The sequence below is a fragment of the Eutrema salsugineum genome, unplaced genomic scaffold (assembly GCF_000478725.1).
Source record: "Eutrema salsugineum unplaced genomic scaffold, Eutsalg1_0 scaffold_16, whole genome shotgun sequence".
NCBI lineage: Eukaryota > Viridiplantae > Streptophyta > Magnoliopsida > Brassicales > Brassicaceae > Eutrema > Eutrema salsugineum.
This window is the reverse complement of record NW_006256858.1, coordinates 2,355,615-2,381,308: the sequence shown is the minus strand read 5'-3', so window position 1 is coordinate 2,381,308 and position 25,694 is coordinate 2,355,615. Positions and strand designations below refer to the sequence as shown.

The 25,694-nt window shown below is 31.4% G+C and overlaps 4 protein-coding genes across 4 annotated transcripts; 1 reads left to right on the top strand and 3 right to left on the bottom strand.

The window, feature by feature from the left end:
• Window positions 1–1,245: 1,245 nt before the first annotated feature.
• Window positions 1,246–1,947, bottom strand: LOC18021163 (precursor of CEP9). Its single transcript, XM_006403957.2, has one exon. It carries the CDS (start codon window positions 1,945–1,947, stop codon window positions 1,246–1,248), a length of 702 nt encoding a protein of 233 aa, XP_006404020.2.
• A 4,179-nt stretch (window positions 1,948–6,126) lies between these two features.
• Window positions 6,127–8,334, bottom strand: LOC18021162. Its single transcript, XM_006403956.2, has 6 exons — window positions 8,147–8,334; window positions 7,558–7,784; window positions 7,201–7,459; window positions 6,938–7,117; window positions 6,688–6,843; window positions 6,127–6,555 (listed from the first exon to the last, which is right to left on the bottom strand). The coding sequence occupies exons 1-6, from the start codon at window positions 8,174–8,176 to the stop codon at window positions 6,388–6,390; spliced, it is 1,020 nt and encodes a 339-aa protein (XP_006404019.1). The 5' UTR covers window positions 8,177–8,334; the 3' UTR covers window positions 6,127–6,387.
• Window positions 8,335–20,771: 12,437 nt separating this feature from the next.
• On the top strand, window positions 20,772–21,979 carry LOC18021161 (cyclin-dependent kinase inhibitor 2). The gene is made up of 4 exons (XM_006403955.2): window positions 20,772–21,196; window positions 21,287–21,333; window positions 21,475–21,669; window positions 21,761–21,979. The coding sequence occupies exons 1-4, from the start codon at window positions 20,867–20,869 to the stop codon at window positions 21,828–21,830; spliced, it is 642 nt and encodes a 213-aa protein (XP_006404018.1). The 5' UTR covers window positions 20,772–20,866; the 3' UTR covers window positions 21,831–21,979.
• Window positions 21,980–24,715: 2,736 nt separating this feature from the next.
• LOC18021160 lies at window positions 24,716–25,180 on the bottom strand. The gene has a single exon (XM_006403953.1). The coding sequence runs from the start codon at window positions 25,178–25,180 to the stop codon at window positions 24,716–24,718; it is 465 nt and encodes a 154-aa protein (XP_006404016.1).
• Between the last annotated feature and the right edge of the window lie 514 nt (window positions 25,181–25,694).

Below are 25,694 nucleotides of genomic sequence, written 5' to 3'. Positions count from 1 at the left end.
TATTCGTATAAACGGATTCTAATTAGTCTGTTTGTTTTTTCGTGCACTACATGGACATGATTACAATAATGATATGATACTTTACAAATTTTTGTTTAAAATTATTATAGTTATATAGAGGCTTATAGCTACTAATTATGATACTTCTTCTCAACATGTCTATTTTTTTCTTCAACACTTCCCTTTAGTGAGGTTACTGTACAAGCACTATAGTAGACCAACTCACCAACTTGCTGAATCATGGATTCTTTTGAGTAAAATACTAAATCCCACAAGCACATAGTTTTATGACTAATCGTTAATAATTTATTGACGCTTGCCAACTACAAATCGTATAAAAGCACATATTGTTTATAGTGCACTAGTATTTTGCCATGACACAGACACGGGTTCTCTTTACCTGATCGATGCAGTACCTGAAATTATTTTTTACATCTATTAATTAGTAGGAAAGAAACTAAACTAATTAACTTGCCTCTAGTACTATATTATTTTCTTACACTGTCTCTTAGGCTTTGACAATGAAACAAACTAACAAATGCATGTGTATAAGTACAAAGATCGATTTAGGATGCACCAACTTCTCGGCCACTGCAATATAGTTTTAGAAATTAGTTAGATACTAAGCTTACTTTTACAGTACTACAAATATGTTCTTTTCTTAAACTATAAATGGCATGCTTTTACATTATTTAATCCGATATTAAAAGAGATTCTAATAGTGAAAAGCGTAGAATAGCTGTCCATATCCCAATCTGGAAATCATTAGACCTTCCATTTATTCTAGTTTTGTTGACCCCGAATTCTCTTAGCTCTGATTTAACGTGTATAAAAAACTGCACGTATACTAAATATCTTCTAAAATGAATTGTTTTAGAATATCTCAGCATTCAGCAGTACTCATGATTTTCACGTGCTCTTGAATTATATATATATATATATATATATATATATATATATATATATCTAACTCATGGTGGCAAATATTGGTCTATACTAACATTACATACAACATAATAAGTATTAAAAAATCATATCAACAAGAAAAGAAAACATACAAACTCATACAATGTCAAGAGCTTCAGATGTTACGAAACCATGATCAACCCTAGTTTTATTCATCCGATCTAGAATTATGAATCCATCATAAAATATTACAAATGTCGTATAAATTATAAAATAATTTAAAATTTACTTATCGTAAAATAATGTAATAAATGAAACTAAAATCTATTAAATTGTTTTTTAAGCTTTAAGCTTATCGTTATTGGCGGCATGACCAATTCCGGGGCTATGTCCTGGTGTCGTGGGCTTGAAGTCATCTTTTTTCTTATGACCCATCCCGGGACTGTTTCCCGGAGAAGTTGGTGCAAAATCGTCCGTAGTTCCGGTTTTAAAATGATCTTGGCCGTCCATTTTCAGCAGTTGTCTATCTTCCGTGGAGTCGAAGTCATCTTTAAGCCCTTTAACATCTGCATTCCCTTTCTTGTGGCCCACGCCAGGACTGTTTCCTGGAGTAGTAGGAGCGAAATCGTCTGTGAATCCGGTTTTGAAGTGGTCTTGACCGTTCGTTTTCTGCAGTCTTCTTCCTTCCGTGGGCTTTAAGTCATCTTTAAACCCTTCAACATTTGTATTTCCTTTCTTGTGCCCCATCCCGGGACTGTTTCCTGGAGAAGTAGGTGCAAAATCGTTCGTTTTCTGCAGCCTTCTTCCTTCCGTGGGCTTTAAGTCTTCTCGAAACCCTTGAACATTTGCATTACCTTTTTTTGGTCCCATGCCAGGACTGTTTCGTGGAGAAGTAGGCACAAACTCATGCGTAGATCCAGCTTTGAAATGATTTTGGTGATCATTTGTTTTCCTCAACTTTCTTGCTTCAGTGGTGATGGGTGCTTGGTCAAATATCATGGAGATGATGATAGTTGTCACAGTGAAAGTGAATAGCTTCATGTTTTGTTTTTTTTTTTTTTTTTGGAATTAAGGTTAAGGAGTTTGTATATGTGAGTAGGTGTGCTGGAATTTGGAGTAAGAGACTAAGAGTGCCCCAAAGATATTGTATTTATAGTGCCATGAGATTGATTGTGTTGCCGTTTATTGAATTTAAAAATGTGTGGACAATGACCACATCGATTGATTGATTTTGGACCGTCTATTAATCAATTAATGTTTATACTGCAAAGTATTCATATAACTATACCAAGACCGTCTTACATTTTTTTGAAGGGTTCTGTTCTTAATGAGATTACGTTCAAATATGTATAGTCACAAACTCACAATTGTCTATATTCCGATTAAATATGTTTTTTTTTTCCTTTATTTAGCTTCTTCTTAAAAAAAAACTTATCACAGAAATGATAGATTGATAGTAAATTATTTTTTAGTTGACAGTTTTCAATCGAATTCGATTATAATATTCAAAATGTCGAACAATATTCATTTCGAAAAAAGAAATGTCGAACATTATTATTTTACTAACAGCTACCATGTAATACTCTATATTAAATATCAGTTCTTTACGAATATCTCATTATAAAAAAATTAAACTGTAACTTTATAGAGATTAGTAAGAGTGACGTTTTTGTGGGAGTTCTCTCCATTTCTTTTCTATTTTTTGAAACAACAAGTGGGCGCGCGTTCTAATTTTGTTGCTCGTGTTAAGTAAAATAGAAAACGCTATAACAGACTATCAATGGACGAATGATATTGCCTGTCTTAAAGGAGATCCCAAAATATTGATATATTTCTGTTGAAGGTGAAATATACAATATTACAAAAGTCGATCCTAAACCTCTCATAGTGCTCCATTGTTGAATATACAATACACATTAATTGTACTCTGAAAGCGCAGCGATCAATGTGAAATAATTACACCTTTGCTTTTCAGTTTATATTAATAATCTAAATTAATCTTGAAATGCATTCAAGGGCTAAGAATCAGCCGCCCATAAGCCACCACAGAAATGCATTTGAAACAAGGTTATTCAATTGCACACGAGTTTAAAGAAGTCTAATGATTTGACAAAAGATCTTCTTAATTGACTTTTCTCCCCTTCAAAAAATCGAATATAATATGTAAAATAGGATTATATGCATCTTTGACTATATATATATATTGCCTTACATACTAAGTATGATAAAATGATCTCAGTTACATACGAAGGCTGAGTCGCGTCCGTTACATATATTGTATGTTGCATACTTGCATTAATCATTTGTGAGGTTGTTAAATAATATATATGCACATCGTCCCAAAGAAGATACATATTTAGGTCATTCGATTTCTTCTAATGGTGGGATCATATGAAATGAGCTCCGGATTTTAGACAATGTAGTCTTTTAACTGAGTCTCATGAGCTTAAACGATGATAATATATGTAATATGGAGAAAAAATCGATACTAGTCTTTGATTAATTGAGGGGTCGAAAATCAATATATCAGAAGCACTTGGTTAACTTATTACATGTTTGTGGATGTTATTATTTTCCTTTTCAACTCTCATGTGTCCGACAACGCCGCCATGCTTCTAAGAATAAACAATTTCCAAATTAAATAATAATGACAAAATACACAACTTAAAAGAGGGAATCAAAAACAAACCAATATATTGAAAAGCAAAGTGGTCAATAGATTCACTAGAATAAAGTCAAAGGCACCATCACCGTGAACGAACACCACTATATGGCCCCTACCAGTCACTCACCACTCACTTTATATATTTTTGTTTTTCGTTTTCACCTAACCCTTGCCTTTTTCAGATGTAGGACATTAGATAAGACATATTAAAAGATATATCATGTTAATTTAAGATTTTAATCAGTATTGTTACTAATACTTAAGTAGGCATTCACATCTCATACCTCTCAAAATTTGATTCCTATGGGTACAAGCGTATTTCAACTCAATCTACACTGGACGACATTAAAAAGAAGATTTTTAGAGCAAAAAACTATGATAATTTCGTGTTTGTTATATACAACTATAGAAATTGATATTTTATGACAAAAATACATTTGCAATTTTTAAATCATGTACAGAATGATGTAGGAGGCCGCATAATCGTCCATTTTGGAACTATTATACATATATATATATATATATATATATATATATTTTATGAACATAAAAATCGTCCATTAATTTTACTTATGGCATTTTTACTTATTGTAAACAATATAATGACCTCTAAAATATATATATATATATATATATATATATATATATATATATCTTAAAAACAAAAATGTAGTTTTTGAGATCGAAGCATTACAGTATTTGTAGAAGAATGCGCATGCATATCTTTAATTTTTTTTTAAAAAAATAATATATATATATATATATGTGTGCGCATGCATATAAATGTATATACAGTACGTACGATTGGTATTACGGAAATTAAAATAAAAATGATAAAATATAGAGAAAATGACATGTTGAAAAGTGAAAGAAAGCTTTAGAATATGGTTGGCTCCTGCACACAGGGAAGTTCCACGAAGGACCCCACCGTACCCTCCGCCACCCAGGCTTCTATATATACATCCAATCAAAATATTAACAAATTTTTGCGTTCTTTGATTTTTATTTTGATCGTAACACTGAAAAAATTAAAAATAGATCATAGTCTCTAGACTCTCTTACCAAGTATCAACATCTCTTCCATTTCTGTTAAAATGACATGTATGACTGCATAAGCAAACTTGCATGACCTGTTCGTATGGCTGCATGCGCGAACTTCTATTTTTGAAATTTGAAATAAGAAAACATATTTTGTTCAAAAAAAAAAAATAAGACAGCATGTTTATTCTTTATGCGTCTACGAAGTGAAAAAGAATGAAAAAAAAAAAAAAGTTAAAATGTAATTATTATATTTTGAGGTTTGGAAGCCGTAGAATTAGGGTTCTCTTTGCGAGACAGAAGAAAGTTATAATGTGGTTTAGAGTGTAGCTAAACGAACAAAGAGAGAAAATATATAATATGTGAGATAACACATAATATAAGGTTTAAAAAAATTAATCATATATTAGGTTTCAAAATAAAGTAGTTGATCAAAAGATTAAAAATTAAAAAATCGTCTGACGTAATCTAGATTCAGCAGGTGGAATTTAACTCGTACCGTCGCACGTCACTAGTTGGCTTAATCTTTAAAAAACAATTCATGTGATTTAAATATTGGAACATAGCAGCTGATGCTTCATTAACGTATTTGCGAATGATATATATATAATGGTTTGATTTTTAAATATGGTTTAGTTTCAGACTCTCAAATCACTTTTCAGTTTTAATACGCAATCTATTACTCATTAGTGGTGCATTAATATAATCAGTGAAAATGTCACTATTCCATTGAACTTTATAAGGAATCAAATGTCATTGCCATAAATTTGTAACACGCACAGGCTGTTTCTCTCAACTTTCCAACCTTAAAGTTGGTCCGTCTCAAAATTGTAGCGGTTCAAAGGCATTCACTCTTGCTTTGTTTCTTTCTTTAACCACTTTTGGTCTGCTATAAGCACTTTTCATTTAATTATATTTTTTGGAAGCTTCTTTAGTTTCTTCCTGCACCAAAAGTGAATCTTTAGAATGAAAGTGGAGATATTATTCTCTCTGATAGTTTTCTTTTTAGATATTTTTTCACAAAATAAAGAAGAGAACCATAATTACAGAATTAATATGCCAGTTAAGCCAATTAAAAAAATGATTTTATTTCTGTGATATAATTATATTTCTATAATCATTAAATGTATTGTAATTTACTGACTGGAGATGATTGTAAGTTTATAACCTAGTGGCCAAGTGGTAAAGCCTCGTAAAGCCACCACCTGCCATGTAGAGGTTGGAAAAGTGGTTAAATTAAATAGGCCATTAGTCTAAGATGGTATAAAACATCCATTAGTTATCATGAAAACATTTATATTGTATCCACCATAATTTACAATTTTCCTTTGTCGACGAAATAAGCCCAACATGAATAAGATAGTAAGACCACAGAATCGAAATATTTCATAGCAGAAAATGAGATTCTGAATGGTGTTCTTGGGCCGAAAATGAGACTCTGAATGGTCTTCTTGGGCCTTCAAGGCCCATTTCACTAAACCAAAGAACAAAACTTAACTCAAATGAACTATCACTGAACAACTTTATTGATCTCTAAAAGTAAGCACTTGATCTCTAAAAGCAACTACATTTTCCAGTCCCCTATACAACCAAATCATTTTTGTTCTAAGAGGATAAGAGAAAAACAAAAAACAAAAAAAGAGGAGAAACGAAAGATCAACAAGTAGTTGAGCAGAAGAACCTAGAAAGTAGAAAAGCTTCAAACAAGAAGACCCTTTTGCATTTTGCAAACTCTTTAGCTGAGTGTAGAAGAAAGTCTCTTTATATGGCTAAAAACACTAATAATCTGCTCGTAGAAATTTCTCGTACTCGGTCCCATTCAACGTCTTGTTTATATCTTCCCAGTTCTTGATGTGATCTGACAAATCCCCTCTGTGTATTTTCACCTGTCTGCTTGACAAATCCTTCACAGGAATGTTCAAAAACTCTTGAACTTGTTTCAATTTCTGCATCAAACCCTCAACATAATTATTCGAGATAAAACAAAAGAAATACTTCTGTTCAATAAAGTCTATAACTTTCAGATGTGTTTATCAAAAGTTGTTACTTTTAAACCTTTGGATGTTCTAAAACCTTACCGTTCGATTTGTAATAAGATCTTCATAGAAGACAACCATATGACGGGTGGTATTGAAATATTCTAAAGCCTTTGCAGCTAAATTCTCTGTTTCTTGTAAATCATGGATCAACGATGTTGAGTTGATCACCGGCTTATACCTAGAAAGTGCATCTGCCTGCAGTAGAATTGCAAGGATCAAGAAACCAATCGAAATCAAGAATTCCAAAAAAAAAGAGAAACATTTGTACTGTTATGCATATAATATAAACCTCTTCAGGAGAATGAACATGAGACTTGTGAGTTCCATTCAATAACTTAGCATAACGGTCATAAGAATTTGCCAACACAGAGACCATTCTTCTTAGAGGGTTCTTTCTGAATAGAAATATAGCCGAGACACCTCTCCGGTTAAAGTAATCTACTATTGCTTCATGATTATCCAACAAACCCTGCACATAATCAAGAACTATAAAACCGGAAAGTAATTGGTTCGGTAGTGATTGGAGTTTTCTTTTTTTTTCAGTACTATTACCTGATTAAACATCCATTTGAATCCAATTGCAGCAGAGCATTCGTTCTTTGAAGCGCTCGTAAGCCAATCAAGATTATAAACTCTATCGAGAGTCTGAATGATTGAAGAAATGTTTCTTCTTCGATCCAAAACCGAGAAGATCTCTCCGTTAGAACTCACATTGTTATGACTATTCAACAATGTTTCGAACCAACCACTTCCAGATCTCTGCATCGACAATATCGCAAAGAACCTCACCGGATTGTGCCCACATTCAGCTCTGTTTATATAAAAAACAAAAAACAAACAGAGATTTCAACAGCAAAAACAAAAGGTGAGTCCAAAACACAGACAAGAACAGCAAGTGATGATAGTTACCTATTAAAAGTCTGTGGCTTTGGGTAATGAATCCGAGTAACAACGTGTAATGAACGAGAATCAATAGGATTTGGAACAAGTTGGGAGCTTTGGAGATTGACATTACCAAACTGTTTTAAGCAAACGGAGCAGATGTAGAGACCACAAACCATAGCAAACACCAAAACTATCATCCTCAAGAACAAAGGTGACTTCTTTGGTGGCTTTATAACAATCGATGCACTGTCCTGTTACATCAACAACGAAGTCGGTCTTTTAATTTGAAGCGGAGAGGACAATTAAACCCTAATTAAAAATCCAATTGCTTTCTCTAGGGTTTTGTTCATTGTTCTTTCAAATTAGAAACAAGATTTGGTTCAAATTAAAGTCGGAATCAAGAATATAGAATAAAAAGATTGATACTAATCAATACAATGGAGAAATAACAGAGAGAACAAGCATGATTTGTTTTAGAAAAACCATAACTTTAACTCTTATGAAAAGAAAACAGTTTTTTCAGGTAGATTCCATTGATTAAACAGACATGCAGAGATACCCAGAAGCTTAAATCACAAAAAAGTTACAGTATATGTGAAAGAGAGATCAGAACCTTGCCGAATAAACAGACGAACTCCGCCATTGATGCTTCTAGAAGCTTCTGGAACAGAGAAAACGAGAAACAGGAGCTTAGTTACAGAGACGTGATGGATTCATGAATCCTCTTCCGGGTCCAGAGAATATGAGAAGAAAGAAGAAGAAGAAGCCAAAAGAGTTTAAGCATTTGGTGGTCTGAGCAAAGATTTTGTATAATATAAAGTTTCCCTCGTGGAAAGTCGAGCCACTGTCATGAAAACATGGGGACTCTGTCTTTTTCTCCTTCGCTAATTAATCTCAGAATAAACTTAATTAAATTCGATTTCCCTCTCCACAAATTCAAGATTAGCAAAGCTTTCGGATCAGGAGATTATTACTAAGCTTTTAATATTTACTTGTTTTGGGATTGACTTGTTAATACAGAATATCTCATTTGATGTAGTTACGTAAGTTCCTGAATTAGTGTTGACTGTTAGGTAGTAAATTAGAAAGAAATTTAATGGTGTAAAAAAAATTATTTCGATTTTCTCTAATTTCAAACTTATTTTGATGAATAGATTTTTAATTAAAGTGGGAAATGAAATCAATTTTAAGTTGTCAGAGAGCCTCTCTGTCACGCGCAACGGTCTGGATTTCTGAGCGTTACACTTCGGACTTTGATTTTATAGTTTAATATATAGCTTTTGCTTCGTAATTACTCAAAATAATTATTAAATAGCTCTGTTCGTCTTTTGTTTAATACTTTTAAGTTTAAATCAATACTAGTGTGCTTTACACAAAGGAATAATAATGACAAATAATGATTCCCTGATGAAGATTTTCTATAAACTTTTGAAAAATAGAGAAATTTAATAAACCTTTCTTTAGGACAAATCATGATTGGCACATTACATTGGCTTCATTTACTGACCTTATTAAGCGGAAGTCATCATGTCCCTTTACGTCTAATTATTTATCTAGTTTCTGTTTATTCGAGCATTCAGTTTATAGATTATATTTTTTTACCCATTGAACGAGTTTTGTGGGCTAAATACTTAAATATCTGAAGCGGGAGGAGAAGGAGAGAGTCTTTTGAAGTTTTATGATATTTTGTCTATTAGAAAAATGTTGTTGGTTTGAAAGTGTTAATCAAGATATATAGTACAGACAAGTAGGTGATAGATACAATTGGTGGAATAATTTAGGTGCAATGCTTTTTAAAATACAAATTCTAAAATCAGCTAAAAGGAATAATTTTACCTAAAATATTATCACTTTCTTACGGAAAATATTAAATCTATTATGTTAAAACAGAAACACTTTTAGTGCTTGCTTCCAAACACTTCTAAAGTTTTTTTAAAATTATTTATTTTATATTTATATTTAATTCCGAAAATTATGTATTAATTTATATATTTTTAGATTCTCCTTAAATATATGTGATAATTAATTTAAAACAGTTATTTTATATTGATATTTAATTTCGAAAATTAGTTATTAATTTAGATATTTTTAAATTTCCTTAAATATAGTTATATTTAAATAAAATTTCAAATTATTCAAGATTTTTAATAACTATATATAATTACGAAAATTTAGATTTAATTCAATTTAAAATTCAAAAAAGTAAAAATTTTATAATTAAATTTTATTACAAAAATTTAGGGTTTATAATTCTTCAAATAGAAATTTAATTTTAAATTTTAAATTTAAATTGTACTTTCATAATATCGCAAATGGTAAACGAATATCTTATTTTATTTTATCATAATTAAATGTTCTAAAATATCAAATATTTAAGATAAATAAATATTTATATTTTACAATAATATGATGGAGCTGATTAAGGTTATGTATTATTATACTTCAGGTCCTATACGGGTTAGTTTGTTAAAACATGTAAGATATTAAGATAATTTGAGGTAATTAAAAGAACAAGTTAGTCAATTTATAGATATATCTATTTTTATAATAACACAAATGATATTTGAATATCTTATTATTTTTTATCGTAATCAAATCGACCTAAATTCAATATTAGTAAATATTTTTATATAATAATAATATGATAGAGCAGGTTAGGGTTATGCATTTATAATTACATTCTTATACAAGTTAGTTTTTAAAAACATATAAAATATTAAAAATGATTTAAGGCAATTAAACGGATTGATTAGCTAATTCATAGATATATAAATTATTTATATGTAAATCCACATAATAAAAATCATATTATTAAATTTACATAATTAAAATCACATAATAACAAAATTTATAATTAACATTAGATCGAAATATACTTAATTAACTCATATTCTAATTCTACTAATATACAATTCTATACTATTTAAAGATAAAACATGATAACAAAATGTCCTGTAAAAAATAGTTTGACACTAAGATGATGAAAAACTTAACACATCTCATTCTTATTATTTTTTCATATTTGAAAAATTGAAAAATAAATATTTTTGATTTAAGAAAATAAATAAATAATAAAAAAACTTATATATAAATAAAAATAAATAAAAAATTATATTAGGAAAAAAAAATAAAAAATTCTCGTGCGGACGCACGAGTTTAGAATCTAGTTCATATTAAAACTGAGAACATTTTCATAAAATTAGTCACAGAAAATACAAACGTATAAATGACAAAAGAAAACAAAATACAAAGACATTAAAGTTTGAGCTACCGACATCGTACGTTATAACTGGTCGGCTTATAAAACAGAATCAATAGTGTTTATTTGGTCTTTACGAGATTTAATGTAATACTCCAAATTACATGAAACTATGCTTCATCGTAGTTTCTAACTTTCCAAATCTATATAATTATAAAATACTGTTGTATTAGTATAAACTATATAAAAATTATAAATACATATTTATCACTATTAGAATTTGGCATGCGATATAATTTGCATAATTCTTCATTATACTTAGACACAATAATGATACAACTTTGCAATAATAATTCTTCACCATATATCTTTGTACATACAGCAAAATACTATATACTGGAAAAAAAGCAACCTCGATGATTAATCATCACCAAATTAGTTGTATTAGTTGATTTATTAGTGCTTTTGAATGAATATATACTAGTTTTCCTGGTCTTAAAAAGTAAAAAAAAAAAACAAAACGAAAAAAAGAACTTTGTTTATTTGATTGTCCTGTCCTTACTTGTTTAATATTCCTAAGAATCGAAAAGGATTTGAATTGGGTTGGTTTCACATGGTTCAAGTCTTTGAACGCATGACTGGGATCCAACGTGGCTCTCATCGATGTAGGAATCTAATGGTGCGAATACATGGAATCGAGTGCAGCCAAACTGTATATAATATTACATTTATATATAAAGGTGTATTTGTTATGGAAATATTAGTTGACTATTGGGGATTTAGTTGACTATGGAGTTTTTGCTACCAAACATTAGGGAGCATCAGATTTGGTTGAATGATGGAGTTTCTAGATCGAAGATTGTGGAATACATGTTATGATCCTTTTACACACAAAAATGTACAGTTCTTGATCCAAAACCTCGAAATTTTTTTTTTTGTTAAGTCATGTCATGAGTTTTGTAATTTATTGTTCAAACTACTAGAGTTTGTTTCTGTTGACGCTGAAACGGAAAAAATGTCCCTAATTATCCAAATTTATATAAGTGACTGTAATATGGGTACCATAAATTTAGATTGTGAATGTTTATAAATAAAAATTAGATTTGTTTAATTTGGCCTAAAAAACTGATGAGGTAAAACCGAGCAAAACAAGATTTCAATGGATTTGTGCTACAAGAATAAATGGAAAATTGGCTTTTTTCTACTTAAACTTTTTTAAAATGTTAAACTTATACCCGAACTTCTATACTTGTTAAAACATTCTTCATCTTCTTAATAATTTGAATTTCATACTTAAATTTATATTTTCGTGCTTAAAACTACTTCTGTCCAAACGGTGTTAAGTTGCCGCTAAATGTAGTCAACGTGGCATGCTACGTCAACGTCGTTTATAATTTTTAAATTTTGAAAAAAAAACAAAACAATGTTGTTTTAATGCCGACAAAAACGACGTCGTTGGTCTTGGCCAAAACTGAGAAAAAAATAATGACAGCATTTCATTAGTGAGATTAATACTAATAATGAAAAATCTGAAACCAAAAACGAGAAGGAAAGGCACAAAAGTAGAGAAACACTTAACACTCAGGTCGTTTTTCTCTTTCTTTTGGTTTTCTCGATTAGTTCTTATTTATTTTCTTCCTGAATTTCGATCTTCTTAAATCATTTGTTATCATCATTCAAATCTCCCAATTTGCTTATACTCTCTGGCCTTCGACTTCGAATTTTAATTTAACTTTCAATTAAGACTTTTAGGACTTCAATCTAATCTTTAGCTAATTTCAGGGATTCTTCTGTTCTCTTTTTGTTTGTTGAGTTCTGGATTTATTATGTATTTGTTTTTGAATCCATTCTAAGAACCCATCTGGATTTCTCTCTTCACGTCTTTCCAAGCAAATTTACTTTCAAAATGTTGATCTTGCTTCCCATGTGGAATACGCCGTTTCTTGGTATGATTTGACAATCGCCGCCGATTCAGATGCTTCCACCGCCGCTTCAACTGCAAGTCTGCAACTGAATCCTATGAATTTGCAGCAGCCTAGGATCCGGTGCCGGCACATGGAATCGATCCGACGAAGATGCAATTGCCTTGCGGTAACTGTCAGGCAATCCTCAATGTGCCACACGGACTCACACGCTTCTCTTGTACTCAGTGCCATGTCGAGCTCGCTGTCGATGACTCCAAGCTCAATTGACATAAATCTTGCTGATTGAACGTAGTCGTTTTTTTTTTCTTTTTTCAGTTTTGGCTGAAACCAAACGACGTCGTTTTGGCCGATAGTAACACAACTTAGTTTTCTATTTTTTTCTTTTTATTTATAATTAAAAAACGTAAATGAAGTTATCGCTTATATGGATGCCACATAGACTACATTTCACGGTAACTTAACACCGTTTGAAGAAAAGTAGGTTTAAGCACAAAAAAATAGATTAGGTATGAAATTCAAATTATTAAGAAGATGAAGAATGTTTTGGTAAATATATAAGTTCGGGTATAAATTTAACATTTTGGAAAAGTTCAAGTAGGAAAAAGCCAATTGGTCTATTATATATTTTGATGATAGTTAATCCAAACTATTGACGAAGGCCCAATTAGATGACCTATGAACCCATTGCTATTTTTGACTCGATAAAAAGTGGAAGCTAGTCAATAATTAAATAGCCCAATAAGTTGTTCTTTTGCTGCCATTAAAAAGCCCGATACATTATCACGGAATAGTAAAGCTGTTTTTTCTTTTTGTAAAATTTACATTTTGAGAAAGCTTAATAAAAATTCAGAAAGAAACGTTATCGCGGGACTATAATTGTTACACTATCTGAAAATCGAGAGATAATTTGATATCAATTCAGAGTTCTTTTGTAAAAAATTGTGTACGAATATATTGGAAAAAGGGCTAATATGCGAATGAAAAATAAAAAGCGATTGAAAAAAATCTGACGACGTTAGAGAGTAAAAAGTTTGTTTTTATTCTGTATAACATAGTGCCCAAGAATAAGAAGAAGAATTCAAGCAGAGAAGATAAGCCAGTTGTTTAAACTCGAATCAAATTTTGAAAAATTTGAAAATATATTCTTTATATAGCAAGTCATCAGGTCACATTTTGTTCAGTTATCCGTTGTATCGAAACACATACAGATTAAATAATTATATGGCGTGACACATGTGACCCCAAAAAAAATGGTGAGACACATGTACAAAACAATGGTATTTCAAAGTTAGGACTTTTATACAAATTGTGAGAGGAAGAGGAAGAGAAAGAGCCACGAAGAGAACAAGGAGAGAGTCTTCTCTCTGTGAAATCGAAACCTAAGAACTTAGTATATATTTAATTTCATTATGAACTTTTACAAATGTACATTCACTTAGTATACCATATATCTTCAAATTTTAATCCAAAACAAAAATTGTATACCGTACGTGGACCTGTCACCTGTGTGATTGGTAATATATTGCTATTGTGACGAATTTTTTTTTTTTCAGTCTATAAATGCTATTAAACGGCAAAGTATAAGAACGTCTAAAAAGACGTTATTTTTTTTGTTGTTGTTGAAGGCTAAAAATCACGTTAAAAAAGTAAAAGTTAGATGAGAGAAATGTTGTATATCGACTGTTGGACTTGGACAAAGCTAGAACTAGAAGAGTGAGGAGACAGACACGTGGCAGTGAGGGGTTGGTGTCGTAAGTTTTTCCTCGTTGTAAACTCCAAGAGAGCGATGGACCATGAAGAAGGGTACACACGTTAGATCACTTCTTCTCCAAGTTCATTTACTCTTCTCTTACCGAAGAAACGATACCGCATACATGCAATCTAATGTAGTGTGCTTTATTTACACGTAAATGTGATAGTTCAACATGTAACTATATCCTAATACGTAAAGTGTAATTCTTCGTCTATAGAACAATCAAAACACTGGTGCATATAATCATTATTATATCCATGTTCCCGCGGTCAAAACTTGACAATGACTGAAAATATGTCACTATATTTTTATTACTTACTCAAAAAGTCTTTTCCAATGATTGAATCTGCTATAGATACATTGATAAATACTGTAATCATGTTTTTTTATAATCTTAGGGCCATGAAAATATCACTATAGTAGTACGATCTAAGCTTGTTTGTAATGAATCCAATTAATTGCTATGAATAATATATTCAAACAAATTATCATTTAGAACGGTCCAGTGTATAGGAAAGTCTACGTATGGGTCATGGGTAGTGACATGTTTCAGTCGATTATGTATTAAGCAATATTCGATTGATTGGTCCACGTACATTAGCTGGAATCCAACCAATATATATATACGTATAAGTCGGTATATCGTTGTGTTTAATACACATATTCGATGTGTATAAATACGTGGATAGGGACATGCATTACGAAAATGTGTAAGATTTTGGGGCCCTAGCTATTTGTATAGCTTCTTACATATAACTAAAATATAGCTTGTCCTCTTCTGCTAGTCCACCATCATGCCAATTATTAATAGGTGTGTATATATATTACAATTTGAATATATATCGTCTGTATCTTAACACTAGATGTTGTCGCTACATAGGGTTTCGAAACACAAATTTGACAAACAAATTTCGACCATACACTATTTGCGGCGGATTCCGCACAACCAGTGAAGAAAAGTTGTGGATTGCGAAATTTGGTTTAATTGAAAAGCTAACAAATTTATTTTTGGAGCCAATTTCGCTGGTCTTTTTTAGAATATATTTCCAAATTCTACCAACTAACTATAACTTATGTATTGGCACCATTCTTTCTTCTTCGGCTTATTTGGCATAATCCATCAGTTTATGCTATAATTGGGTTTTCATATAATTTATGCTATATATACATACACCATGGAAAGAAACGTCTGATATTGAACCCAAGTCCATGACACAATACATAGTTCTAAATATTTTATTTCAAAATGTAGAATCGAAATATCATACCATCTAATTTTATAACATTTTGTTTCAAATAAAATGCTAAATATTATTCGAATGCTAAACATTTACTTCAAAATGTAATACCATCTAGGTTATTAGAAGATGAATAAAGGCAAACAATTAATGATACATATGGTGACTCCATAAAACATGACATGCTTCGTCTTTGGGATCTGCTCATATCACTAAACTAATTCATCAACTGGTGAAGTAACCACATTTCGATTAAAAGATAATAATCTGCATATACGTTCCAATAATGTTGATATATTTTATATAAGCAATGCCTGAAAGTTTTGTTTGTTTTTAATTATTACATAAGAAAAGGTTGGCGCTGAAGAAGACCACGTGAATAATGCATCCTTTCATGTCTCCTTCGGTGTGATGCATAATCGAAGAAGAAAGATGAATCCAGTTCATTAGAAAAAAAAAAACTTTCATGAGTCTTCCTTTCCGAAAGAGAGTATTGTAGGGTAATTTGCAGCCTTGGGAAATCCAGAGGAAGAAAAAGAAAAAGTTCGACTTAATAAAGGGGATAAAAAAAAAAGTTATCTGCCTTCTTTTCCCCACTATAATTGAGTTGGTTGTATAAATTTTTTAAAAGTACACGGAACACATCACTTTATTTCCTTTTTTAATGGTTTAGAAGAAAACGTATCCTTTTTCTTTAATTATATAAATTTGTCGTCAGCTTTCTTTGGCATATATGAAGTTATATGTAAGAAGATGTATTTTTTGTAAAATCTATTTCTCCCTACTGGTTTTTTATCTCACACCAATTTCATCAACTATATGTGTGGCGAAGTATATATTTTTTTAAGTATATATTTTTCTTTTACTATTTAACTAGTCGATCAACGTTGTAAAGTAGCAATACATGTTTTCAGATGTTGAATTAGAACATTCAGTTTTCGTATTTTGCATTACGTATGTTGCATGGAGAGAAGGATATTTTTTCTGAAACTATTGATCTTTGTTTCTGGCATGCGACTATATAATGAATAAGAGTGTGTATGTGTATTTTTGAGTTATCTAATGTAAAAAAAAAAGACTTTTGTGTTTTAATTACCAAAACACATAATTTTCTACTATTTAAAGGAGACAAATGACTGTTTTAACCTTTTTGGTTACTTATATATATTATTTCTTTATTTAATATTATATTAATATCACATACTTCTCATAATTGTTTGTTGTTATTTATCTATTATTTAAAAAATAATCGAATAATTATTTTGATATTATAAATGATATAATTTTTTTCTTAATACTTTGATACCCATTTTATATATTTTATTTTAATTTTTTTCGTCGTTTAGTAATAAACACATAGATATCCATATAGTAGCATCATGTAGACACAAATATATAGATATCTATGCAGTTATATAGATATATATGTATACACATATATATCTATATAGTAGCGTACACGTGAACACACAATATATGAATATATATATATATATATTGCATATCCACGTATATAGAGTATAAATGAATATAACTATATAGATACATATATATATATATGTATATCCATATGCATATATTATAGATGGATGTAACTATATAAATATATGTGCATATTTACATGTGTATCCATATAGTTGCATATATATAAGTGGGTCTTGTGTGATTTAGTGTGTGAAAACTAATAAATTAAGATGGGTCCCATGCGATTTAGTGTGTAGAAGCTAATGAGTGAATTTAAGTGGGTCTTGTACATTTTAGTAAGACAAAAGAAAAAGAAGGATAAAAAAATCCAAAAATAGAAACAAAATAAGATAAGATAAGTCCATCTAATTTAGAAAGTGTTTTTTTGGCAATTACACTTTCAAAAAGTATACTTGGTGGTAATATTCTCTAATGAATAATCATATTTTTTTTGTTGTTCTATAATTAGACAATTAGGTCTAACTTCTTTTACATAATACGATTTGATAAATTCCGTTAGATATGTCTGTCATAGCAAGTTTCTCGGCAAAGCTAGTTTTCAATCATTTCACGTTCAACAAATAATGTTAAAAAAAATGTTCACCTGAAAGCTAACTTCTAATTAATCTCTTGTGATAGAGATATACATCATTTTCAAGAAAATTTATTTTTATGTTTTAAATTGATGTCAGGTAAGTGATCGCTGATTTCTCAAAACTAAAATACTGAATCAAAAACAATTACAGAAACGTCAAATTAGGTTCAAAAAAGGACTATAGGATCGAATATAAATCAGATCGAGATATCAGATTATCACATTTTACCTTGATCCATTGAATTAAGGTTTAGTTCGGACTATTTAGCCTTGTCTTGGTCCACCCTCCAACCTCCACCAATTATCATTTTATCTTATTGTTTAGACAATCCAACCGTGGTTGTTGTGTGTATATCATGTGATAGCTTCACAGAATCACAGTAAATATTGAACAAGAAATTAGCATACAAGATAATGTTTCTTACATCAAATATGTATTAAAACCTTTTTTTTGTCTCAACCTAATACCTTTTTTTGACCAATAACCTAACACTTTATTACTCAACTCATTGATTATATAACGTTAAGCATACCAACCTGACTTAAAATCTTTAGCCATCTAATAATAGAATAAAAATGGAGAAACGGAAAGTTGTTATGCGATTTGGTCTGCATAAACGATTAAACACAAGCTTTTTAAAGCCTTCCGTTTTGAATCATTTTGGTATAGTTTTAGGTATTATAGATTATATTGTATCCATTCATTGTAATGGTTATAAAGATGTCAATATCTTTTTGCTATAATTGAAAAGAAAAGAAAGAAAAATGATAGAAAGTGTTTTGTAGTCTTGTAGTCAATAGCGAACTAACATTTATACGTAATTACAAATTATATCATGATAGAGTTTATTCATTATAAATTTTTGTGCCCACAGTATACATATCACTAAAGATCCCATGTGCCCTTGTCTGCATTCACTTAGTCTTTTTCGTTCTACTGGATATACTTTTCCCTCTAAGGAAAACAATTATTTAGATGTGTCGCAAATTCACTTTTCACGCTCGACCCAGTCTTTAAATTTGGATAAAATTTGGGGACATATCTTTAAGTAATTTGGGGACATATCTTTAAGTAATAAAATTTGTTCACACAAAGATTTCTTATGGATTTCTCGAACTTGTTAGTATTTGACTTGTAATAATTAAAACGATTTTTATCTAAACACTAACATAAATAGGCGAACTCAATTTTAATAAAATTGCCACTGTATATATTTAGCATTCTTGTTAAATTGTATTTATAATTGAAACACTTGCAATTGCGTTCATACCATAACATATTATTTTTAATTGAAGATCAAGGTATAAATGAGGTACCGAAACTTAATGTGCTTTATTAAATAAGAAATTGAAATTTGTTGATAAAAAAAAACAATATACTTATATTGGGTGTAAAAGATTACATTTAGAATATATATTGTTATATCTGATAATCAAGTCACAGAATATTACATTTAGAATGTACATTGTTATATTGGGTGCAAAATAAAAAAAGAGAGAGACAGTTGAGTAATGATTGAGTAGGTTCGTGTGCATATTATAAGATTGAATGCTATGATGGAAAATTCAGACAGTGTATCGTGTGGATTCTTTTTTTTTTTAACTTGTTTTTTTTATCGTATCAATTATTAATTATTATAATTTATGAAAATAATTACGTAGATAGTTCTAAAAATGGATAATTTTACTGTTTACATGTATCATACTCACTACCAGGACTACGACGAACATGTAAGTTTACCTTTATTAATCTGTGTTAATAAACTCTCAGTCAATGACATCGTGAGAGTTCAAGAATTAATTATAATCTGACAAAAGTAAAATACCACAATAGAACGAAAGATGACAGATCTATTTTAGAAATTTATTCCTTGATCTTCAATTTTATTTTCTTATTTAATAAAGCACATTATGTTCTGGTACCTCATTTATACCTTGATCTTCAATTATATAATATGTTAGCGAGTAAAAATTTTTAAAAATTTATCAAATTCAGTCTATATATAGTCTTGTATATAGCACATATTTCTGCTTGTATTAATAAGTTGTTTTGAAGTTTCTGTTACACCTTTGTGAACTCATTTCGATATCAAAGAATTTGTTTAACCAGAAGAAACAAATATATTGTCCCGCTTTCATAAGAATCATCCATATTTATGTATGCATAACGTCAATATGTTTTTCACTGTGGATATTAATATCTAAGCATGTGAATATGTTTGTGTACTATTATATATTGCCACAACAAATTAGGCATGTTATATAGCGCATTCATTTCATTATCACCTAACTGTTAAATACCGTCGATGGCCCTAGATTTATTGTCTATTTTGTACCCTCCGTTTCTTCTTATAAAGATATGTCGACCCCCTTTTCAAGTTAAATATTATGACGACTAAAGACACTAGTGAAACTGAAGAACGATTAAATTATATTGCATAGTTGCATGCATGTCCTGTAAATATCAGAGCATCGCAAGTCAAAACAAAAATACGAAATCTCTCATCATATAGGAAAATGAAACAATATAGGGGTGTTTTCGTTATTTCTCTGTAAAGCTAGGGATGTAATTGGCTGTTCGTCATATGAACTCGCAATTATTAGCACCAAAGATTAAATAAATCCCGATCTTATCTTAAAACCACGAGAATTATATGATTCTCTCATTCTCTCCTTCCTCGGTTGATTGATTCCATTGGAAAAACAAAAACAAATTATATTAAATTCAATTAAACAAAAAACCTTTTAAGTTTTAATCCACATATTTAAAAAGGGATTTGCACCGATTCTGTAACGTTTGAGGCCGTTAAGTAAGTGAGTGATAGAAGCACACGTGTCAATCGTATAGGCTATGAAAGATTGATCGATATAACGGCGCCGTCAAATTTCCCGTTTACAATATTCGACGTCTCTAATGGTCCCCACCACAGCAAATACTGTACCATTCCTTCTTCTTCACACGAGGCTTTTTTTTTTCTCAATAATGAAAATGACAAAAGAGTGAGAAGATCGTGGCCGTTAATAATTACGATCGTCATCACAAACTTAGTAGTATAACAGAAACAAACCAATGGTACATTGAGCTAGAGAGAGAGAGAGAAACCACGCACGCACAACGAGAGAAGGAGAGAGAGAAATCGGTGACGTCGTTGGAGATCGATGGCGGCGAGAGGTAGGAGAAGAGAACGAGATACGGCGGAAGGAAATGAATCGACGACGACGCCGACGGTGAAACGTAGGAAGCTGGAGGAAGTAGATGTAGAATCTAGGATCATATTTTCGAATCGCGGTGGAATCGTGGCGAGAAATTCGGCCGGAGCGTCGGAGACCAGCGTCGTTATCGTTCGACGGCGAGATTCTCCGGTCGAAGAACAGTGTCGCCATGTTCCTAGCTCGGAGTATGATTTAGATCGCGCGTTGGTTTCTTGTTGCTCTAGTAATAGATCCGAAGAGAAATCGAAAAGGAGGATCGAATTTGTAGATTTTGAGGTGAGCATTGTCTTCTTCTTCCTCTCTCGATCCTCTTTTGATTTTTTTTTTTTTTTTTGATTTTTAGAATTTTCGTTTTTCATTTTTCAGGAAGATAACGGTGGTGATCGAAGGGGAACGTCGTGGATTTATGATAGGTTTGTTACATAAATTTAATTTTTGATCTCTGAGGGGTTTCGAATTTGAATCGTCAGTTACGAAAATGTGAATTTGGAGTTTTTTTTTAATATATTTATCGATATATAAATGTGTCTATCTCTTTGATCTTGAATAATCAGGAGAGATCGAGACAGTGAGCAGGAATCGGTGAACATGAATTCGTCGGAGGCTATGGAGATTCAAGAGGTGGAGTCTCGCCGCCGGTTAAGGAAGCAGGAAAAGAGCCGTGAGACGGTGAAGGAAGCTGAGCTCGAAGATTTTTTCCAGGCGGCGGAGAAAGATCTCCGGAATAAGATGTTGGAATGTTCGAGGAAGTAAGTTTTTTTTGTTCTCTCTCTATCTTTTTGAGATATACAAATCAAAAGGTTTAATTTAAAAACTAACGCAAAATTGAGAATTTTGCAGGTATAACTTCGATTTCGAGAAAGATGAGCCACTTGGTGGACGATACGAGTGGGTAAAATTGAATCCCTAAAGAGGAAGGCGAAGACCTGAAGAGGATGATCACTCACCAAGAAGTTTGGTTTATTTCTCTTCTATAATAATCTATTAAAATGTAATCTATTGATTTTTCTTACCCTCAAAAAAATGTAAATATCTCTCAATAATCTAATAACCTTGTAATCCAAAAATTCTCTCGTTTGTCTTCCTAGTACTTATTAGAACTATGTTTTGTTTTTCACGATTGATCATTAAAGATCTAAGAATGCTTTAAAAAATTATTCAAGAAGTAGCATTTAACAAAAAAAAAAAGAACTGAAATACTGACAAGACTGATAGCTATAATTACTACTGTGTTTATACCTTAGTTCATAGTTTTTTTGCCAGTAGATTCTTCGTCTCTTCTCTTCATTACATAGATTTCATATATTTTTCGCATTAGTTTTTCCCACAAAAAAAAAGAACATTATATTGGTTTTTGTTTTTGTATGTGTACATAATAGCAGAAAAAGGCGAAACTGAACCGGCTGACGTGGTAAAGGAATATTACTGTTTATTTATCAGGCTTTTTCAGTGTAAAAATATATTTTATTCTCACTTGGATTTACGTGCTACTCTAGTGAGATTTAACTTCAACCTTATGCTTCACATGCTATAGTATTTAACTGTTTCCAGAATCCTTTTAAAATTCAAAATTTGATTTGAAAGCAGCCTAAATAGCCTGTTCCAGTTTTTTAAAAAACTGAATAGCCATTGTTAGTTTAGTTTATTTTACTTGTGTTAATTTATATACCTAAATGACGTGGATTTATTAGAAATGATTGGTGTTTGTTTCCGGGTCGTTTTCTATCAGTGAGGAATCACAAATCTTTTCATACCAAACTCTGCCATTATTATACATAACACTCTTTAATTTCCTAAACCGAGGATGACTTTATTATTAACTTTTTCCCCTTTTTATTTTGGTCTCTCCTTTTCTGTTCCTTTATTATTTTCTTTTCTGTCATTATTATATCTCTTACTTTAAAAATACTAGAACTGAAGATTCAACGATTTCAATGAAATATTCAGAGGTTATGATTAAAATGTGTAATTGTCGTACTTGTACTGATCGGTTAAAGAAACTGACACAACACAAAGATGCGGGAATGTACACTAAAACCCACGAGGCAAAAGATTTTACCTTTTACCCATTTTTGTTTCTTGTCAACAAAAGGCGAATAGAGTTGGAATCGTTCGCGACTTATTTGTTTTTATAATATGGGCTTTACGACCCAAGAGAGGATTTTGTTTGTTTGTATTGAACCCAACGTAGAGTTTACCCCATATAAACGAAGCCCTTTGAGTGAGTTCATGCCTATGATTAGTCCTGGGAATTTGAATCAAAACCTGTGGGTCCCGACCCGTTTGATCCGCCGCGGGGCGGGTGCGGGTCGCGTGTTTAAAATTTTCTACGGTTGTTAGGTGGGGCAGTTTACAGTTTAAAAATAGCGGGATGGATGCGGGTTTTTGTTTTTAGAAAGCGGGTTCGCGGGCACCCGCAAAATTAATAAAACTGTGTCGTTTTTTGAGTTATGATAGTGAATTTCGTGTTGTTTTCATTTTGTAGTTTTGAAGTGTATGTTGTTTTTATTTTTTATTGGCTAACTGTGTGTTGTTTAGACTTTTAAAGTTAGTTTTTTTTTTAAGTTTGTAAATGTGGCAGGTGGCGGGTAACCGCCAGACCCGCTACATTATTGCGGGGCGGGTGCGGTTATCCAAATTAAAAATTGCGAGTTCAGCGGGTAATTTTTGAATGTGTGAATTTGACTTCGACCCGCGGCGGGGCGGATTCAGCGGGACGGATCTGACCCGCAACCCAGCTCTACCTATAATCATATATGATCATATTCATATCTATTCTACTAATAATTTGTGATGAGAAACAAATTTTCGTACGTAAAAAAAATAAATGTCGTGATATTGAATTTGTAATCGAGTCCTAAACCCAGCAGCTGAATTAACAGAGACTTTTTTGTTGTTAACCATTTACGAAAGTTTTATATTTCTTTTTAACTAGAAAAACGTATTTCTTTATTGATTAATCAAAGCTGGTAGCTCCATATAATATATCACTTAACCAATATGAAATATAAGTGCTACAAGCATGTTCAAAAAATTAAAAAAGTGCTAATTACAAGCGAGACCATGGAATTTCTATATCAAAAGTTCTGAGCTAGATATATATATATATATATATATATATATATGTTTTTTTTTTTATTACGGTCCCCTCTCGAATACAATTAGGGTATATATTGTGTTTCTCCACTACGTAACCACACATTACATTTCTTCGACAAGGCTATCGTTATTATGAGCCATAATTCTATATATTTCATTACGAATTTGATTTGCATCATTTATCTATCTGATGCATTAATGCAAGTCATAAAGAAACTACTAGAATTAATATAGAAACTGTGCGGATCCGTCGTTCAGGTATTTCATAAGTTGGGTAGGGTTAGGTTTTAGGAGGTGCAAGAGTGCATGCCTTGTGATATGATACGTTCTTATTAGGAAACAGAAATTAATTTTAGGTTTGTTATACTAGGATCGAGTTTTTAAGGCGTTTACTCTAAATTAGTAGGCATATATCAACAGTGCTTGCTAAATAACACTGAACTATCTAAGTGGAAGAGAAGTTTGATTGGTTGATTAGTAAGTCGCGAGACAATGTGCATATGTAACAACTAATAATTAAAAGTGATGATTTTTTTCTATTAATTTTTCGGGCGCACACTAATCTTCCACTTGCATTAGAAAATAAAGATGTTCTCACAAAAATATTATTTCCAGAGCAAATTACAACAAACTGACAAGAACAACAACAAAACACGTGAGTCGATAACAGTTGCTAAAACCACATTTGTCTTGTGATTAAACTGAGATTGTTTTGTGATCTTGACCCGGTGAACAATTCTCTTCCTCATTGATTCTATCGGTCTTCTTAGATCTGACATGGGCCTTCTTGAGCCCCAATAGCTCCTTCCACGTGCCCTTTGTGGAAAAGGACGAAGAAGGCAAAAGTTGGGGCCTGAGGGAAAAAATGTTGCCGTCGACCACATGATCCTCTTCTTCAACAAGAAGCTCTTCTCTCAGTGTCCTGGTCTCCTTATAAGGTAAGATTTTTCCTTTGAGGATGATCTCATCGGCGGGAATCATGGTGTAATCGGAGACTGAGAACTCGAAATCAGAAGAGGGCTTGGAGAGAGAGCTTCTCGTGTTAATGTTGTTGCTCTTAGCATTATTACTCTTCTCCGATCCGATGATCTCGACAAATTCGTTAGAGAAAGAGATTCTAGCATCACCATTTATGGATTTGTGCATTTCTAAGCATGACATATTGTGTTTTGTAGTTTACAAAGAAAGACTTGTGGAGAAAAAGAGATAAGAAAGATATGGATACTCAATTGCAGATATAGTGAGAGATCTAAGACTTTAGTTTGTAACTTATATTAGGTATAGGAGTTGCGATGAGATAAATTAATGCCAACTCATATATCCATAAATTGAGCTCGCTTGAATCTGGATTGACAACAGTAGTATAAACCACTAAACTACATGTCTTGTCCATAAAACTTGATCATCTAAATGAATATTCCTCGGAAATGTTATAAAAAAGTGTTAAATATATGAGTCATTGGCAAGATACTGATCTTCGTATCTTGAAGCAGTACAAAATTGTTGGTCGTATAATTGAGTTTAGTTATGTTAATTATACAAACAGTTATACAGTTAGAGTCAAAGGACGTGTGTGTCTATGTGTCAAGAGTCGTGTCTTGTTAGTGTGTCAGTTATGTCCAAATAGAAGAGTTGCATCTCTTCACTTAGTGTCTGTTGTTTTAGTTTATAAGTA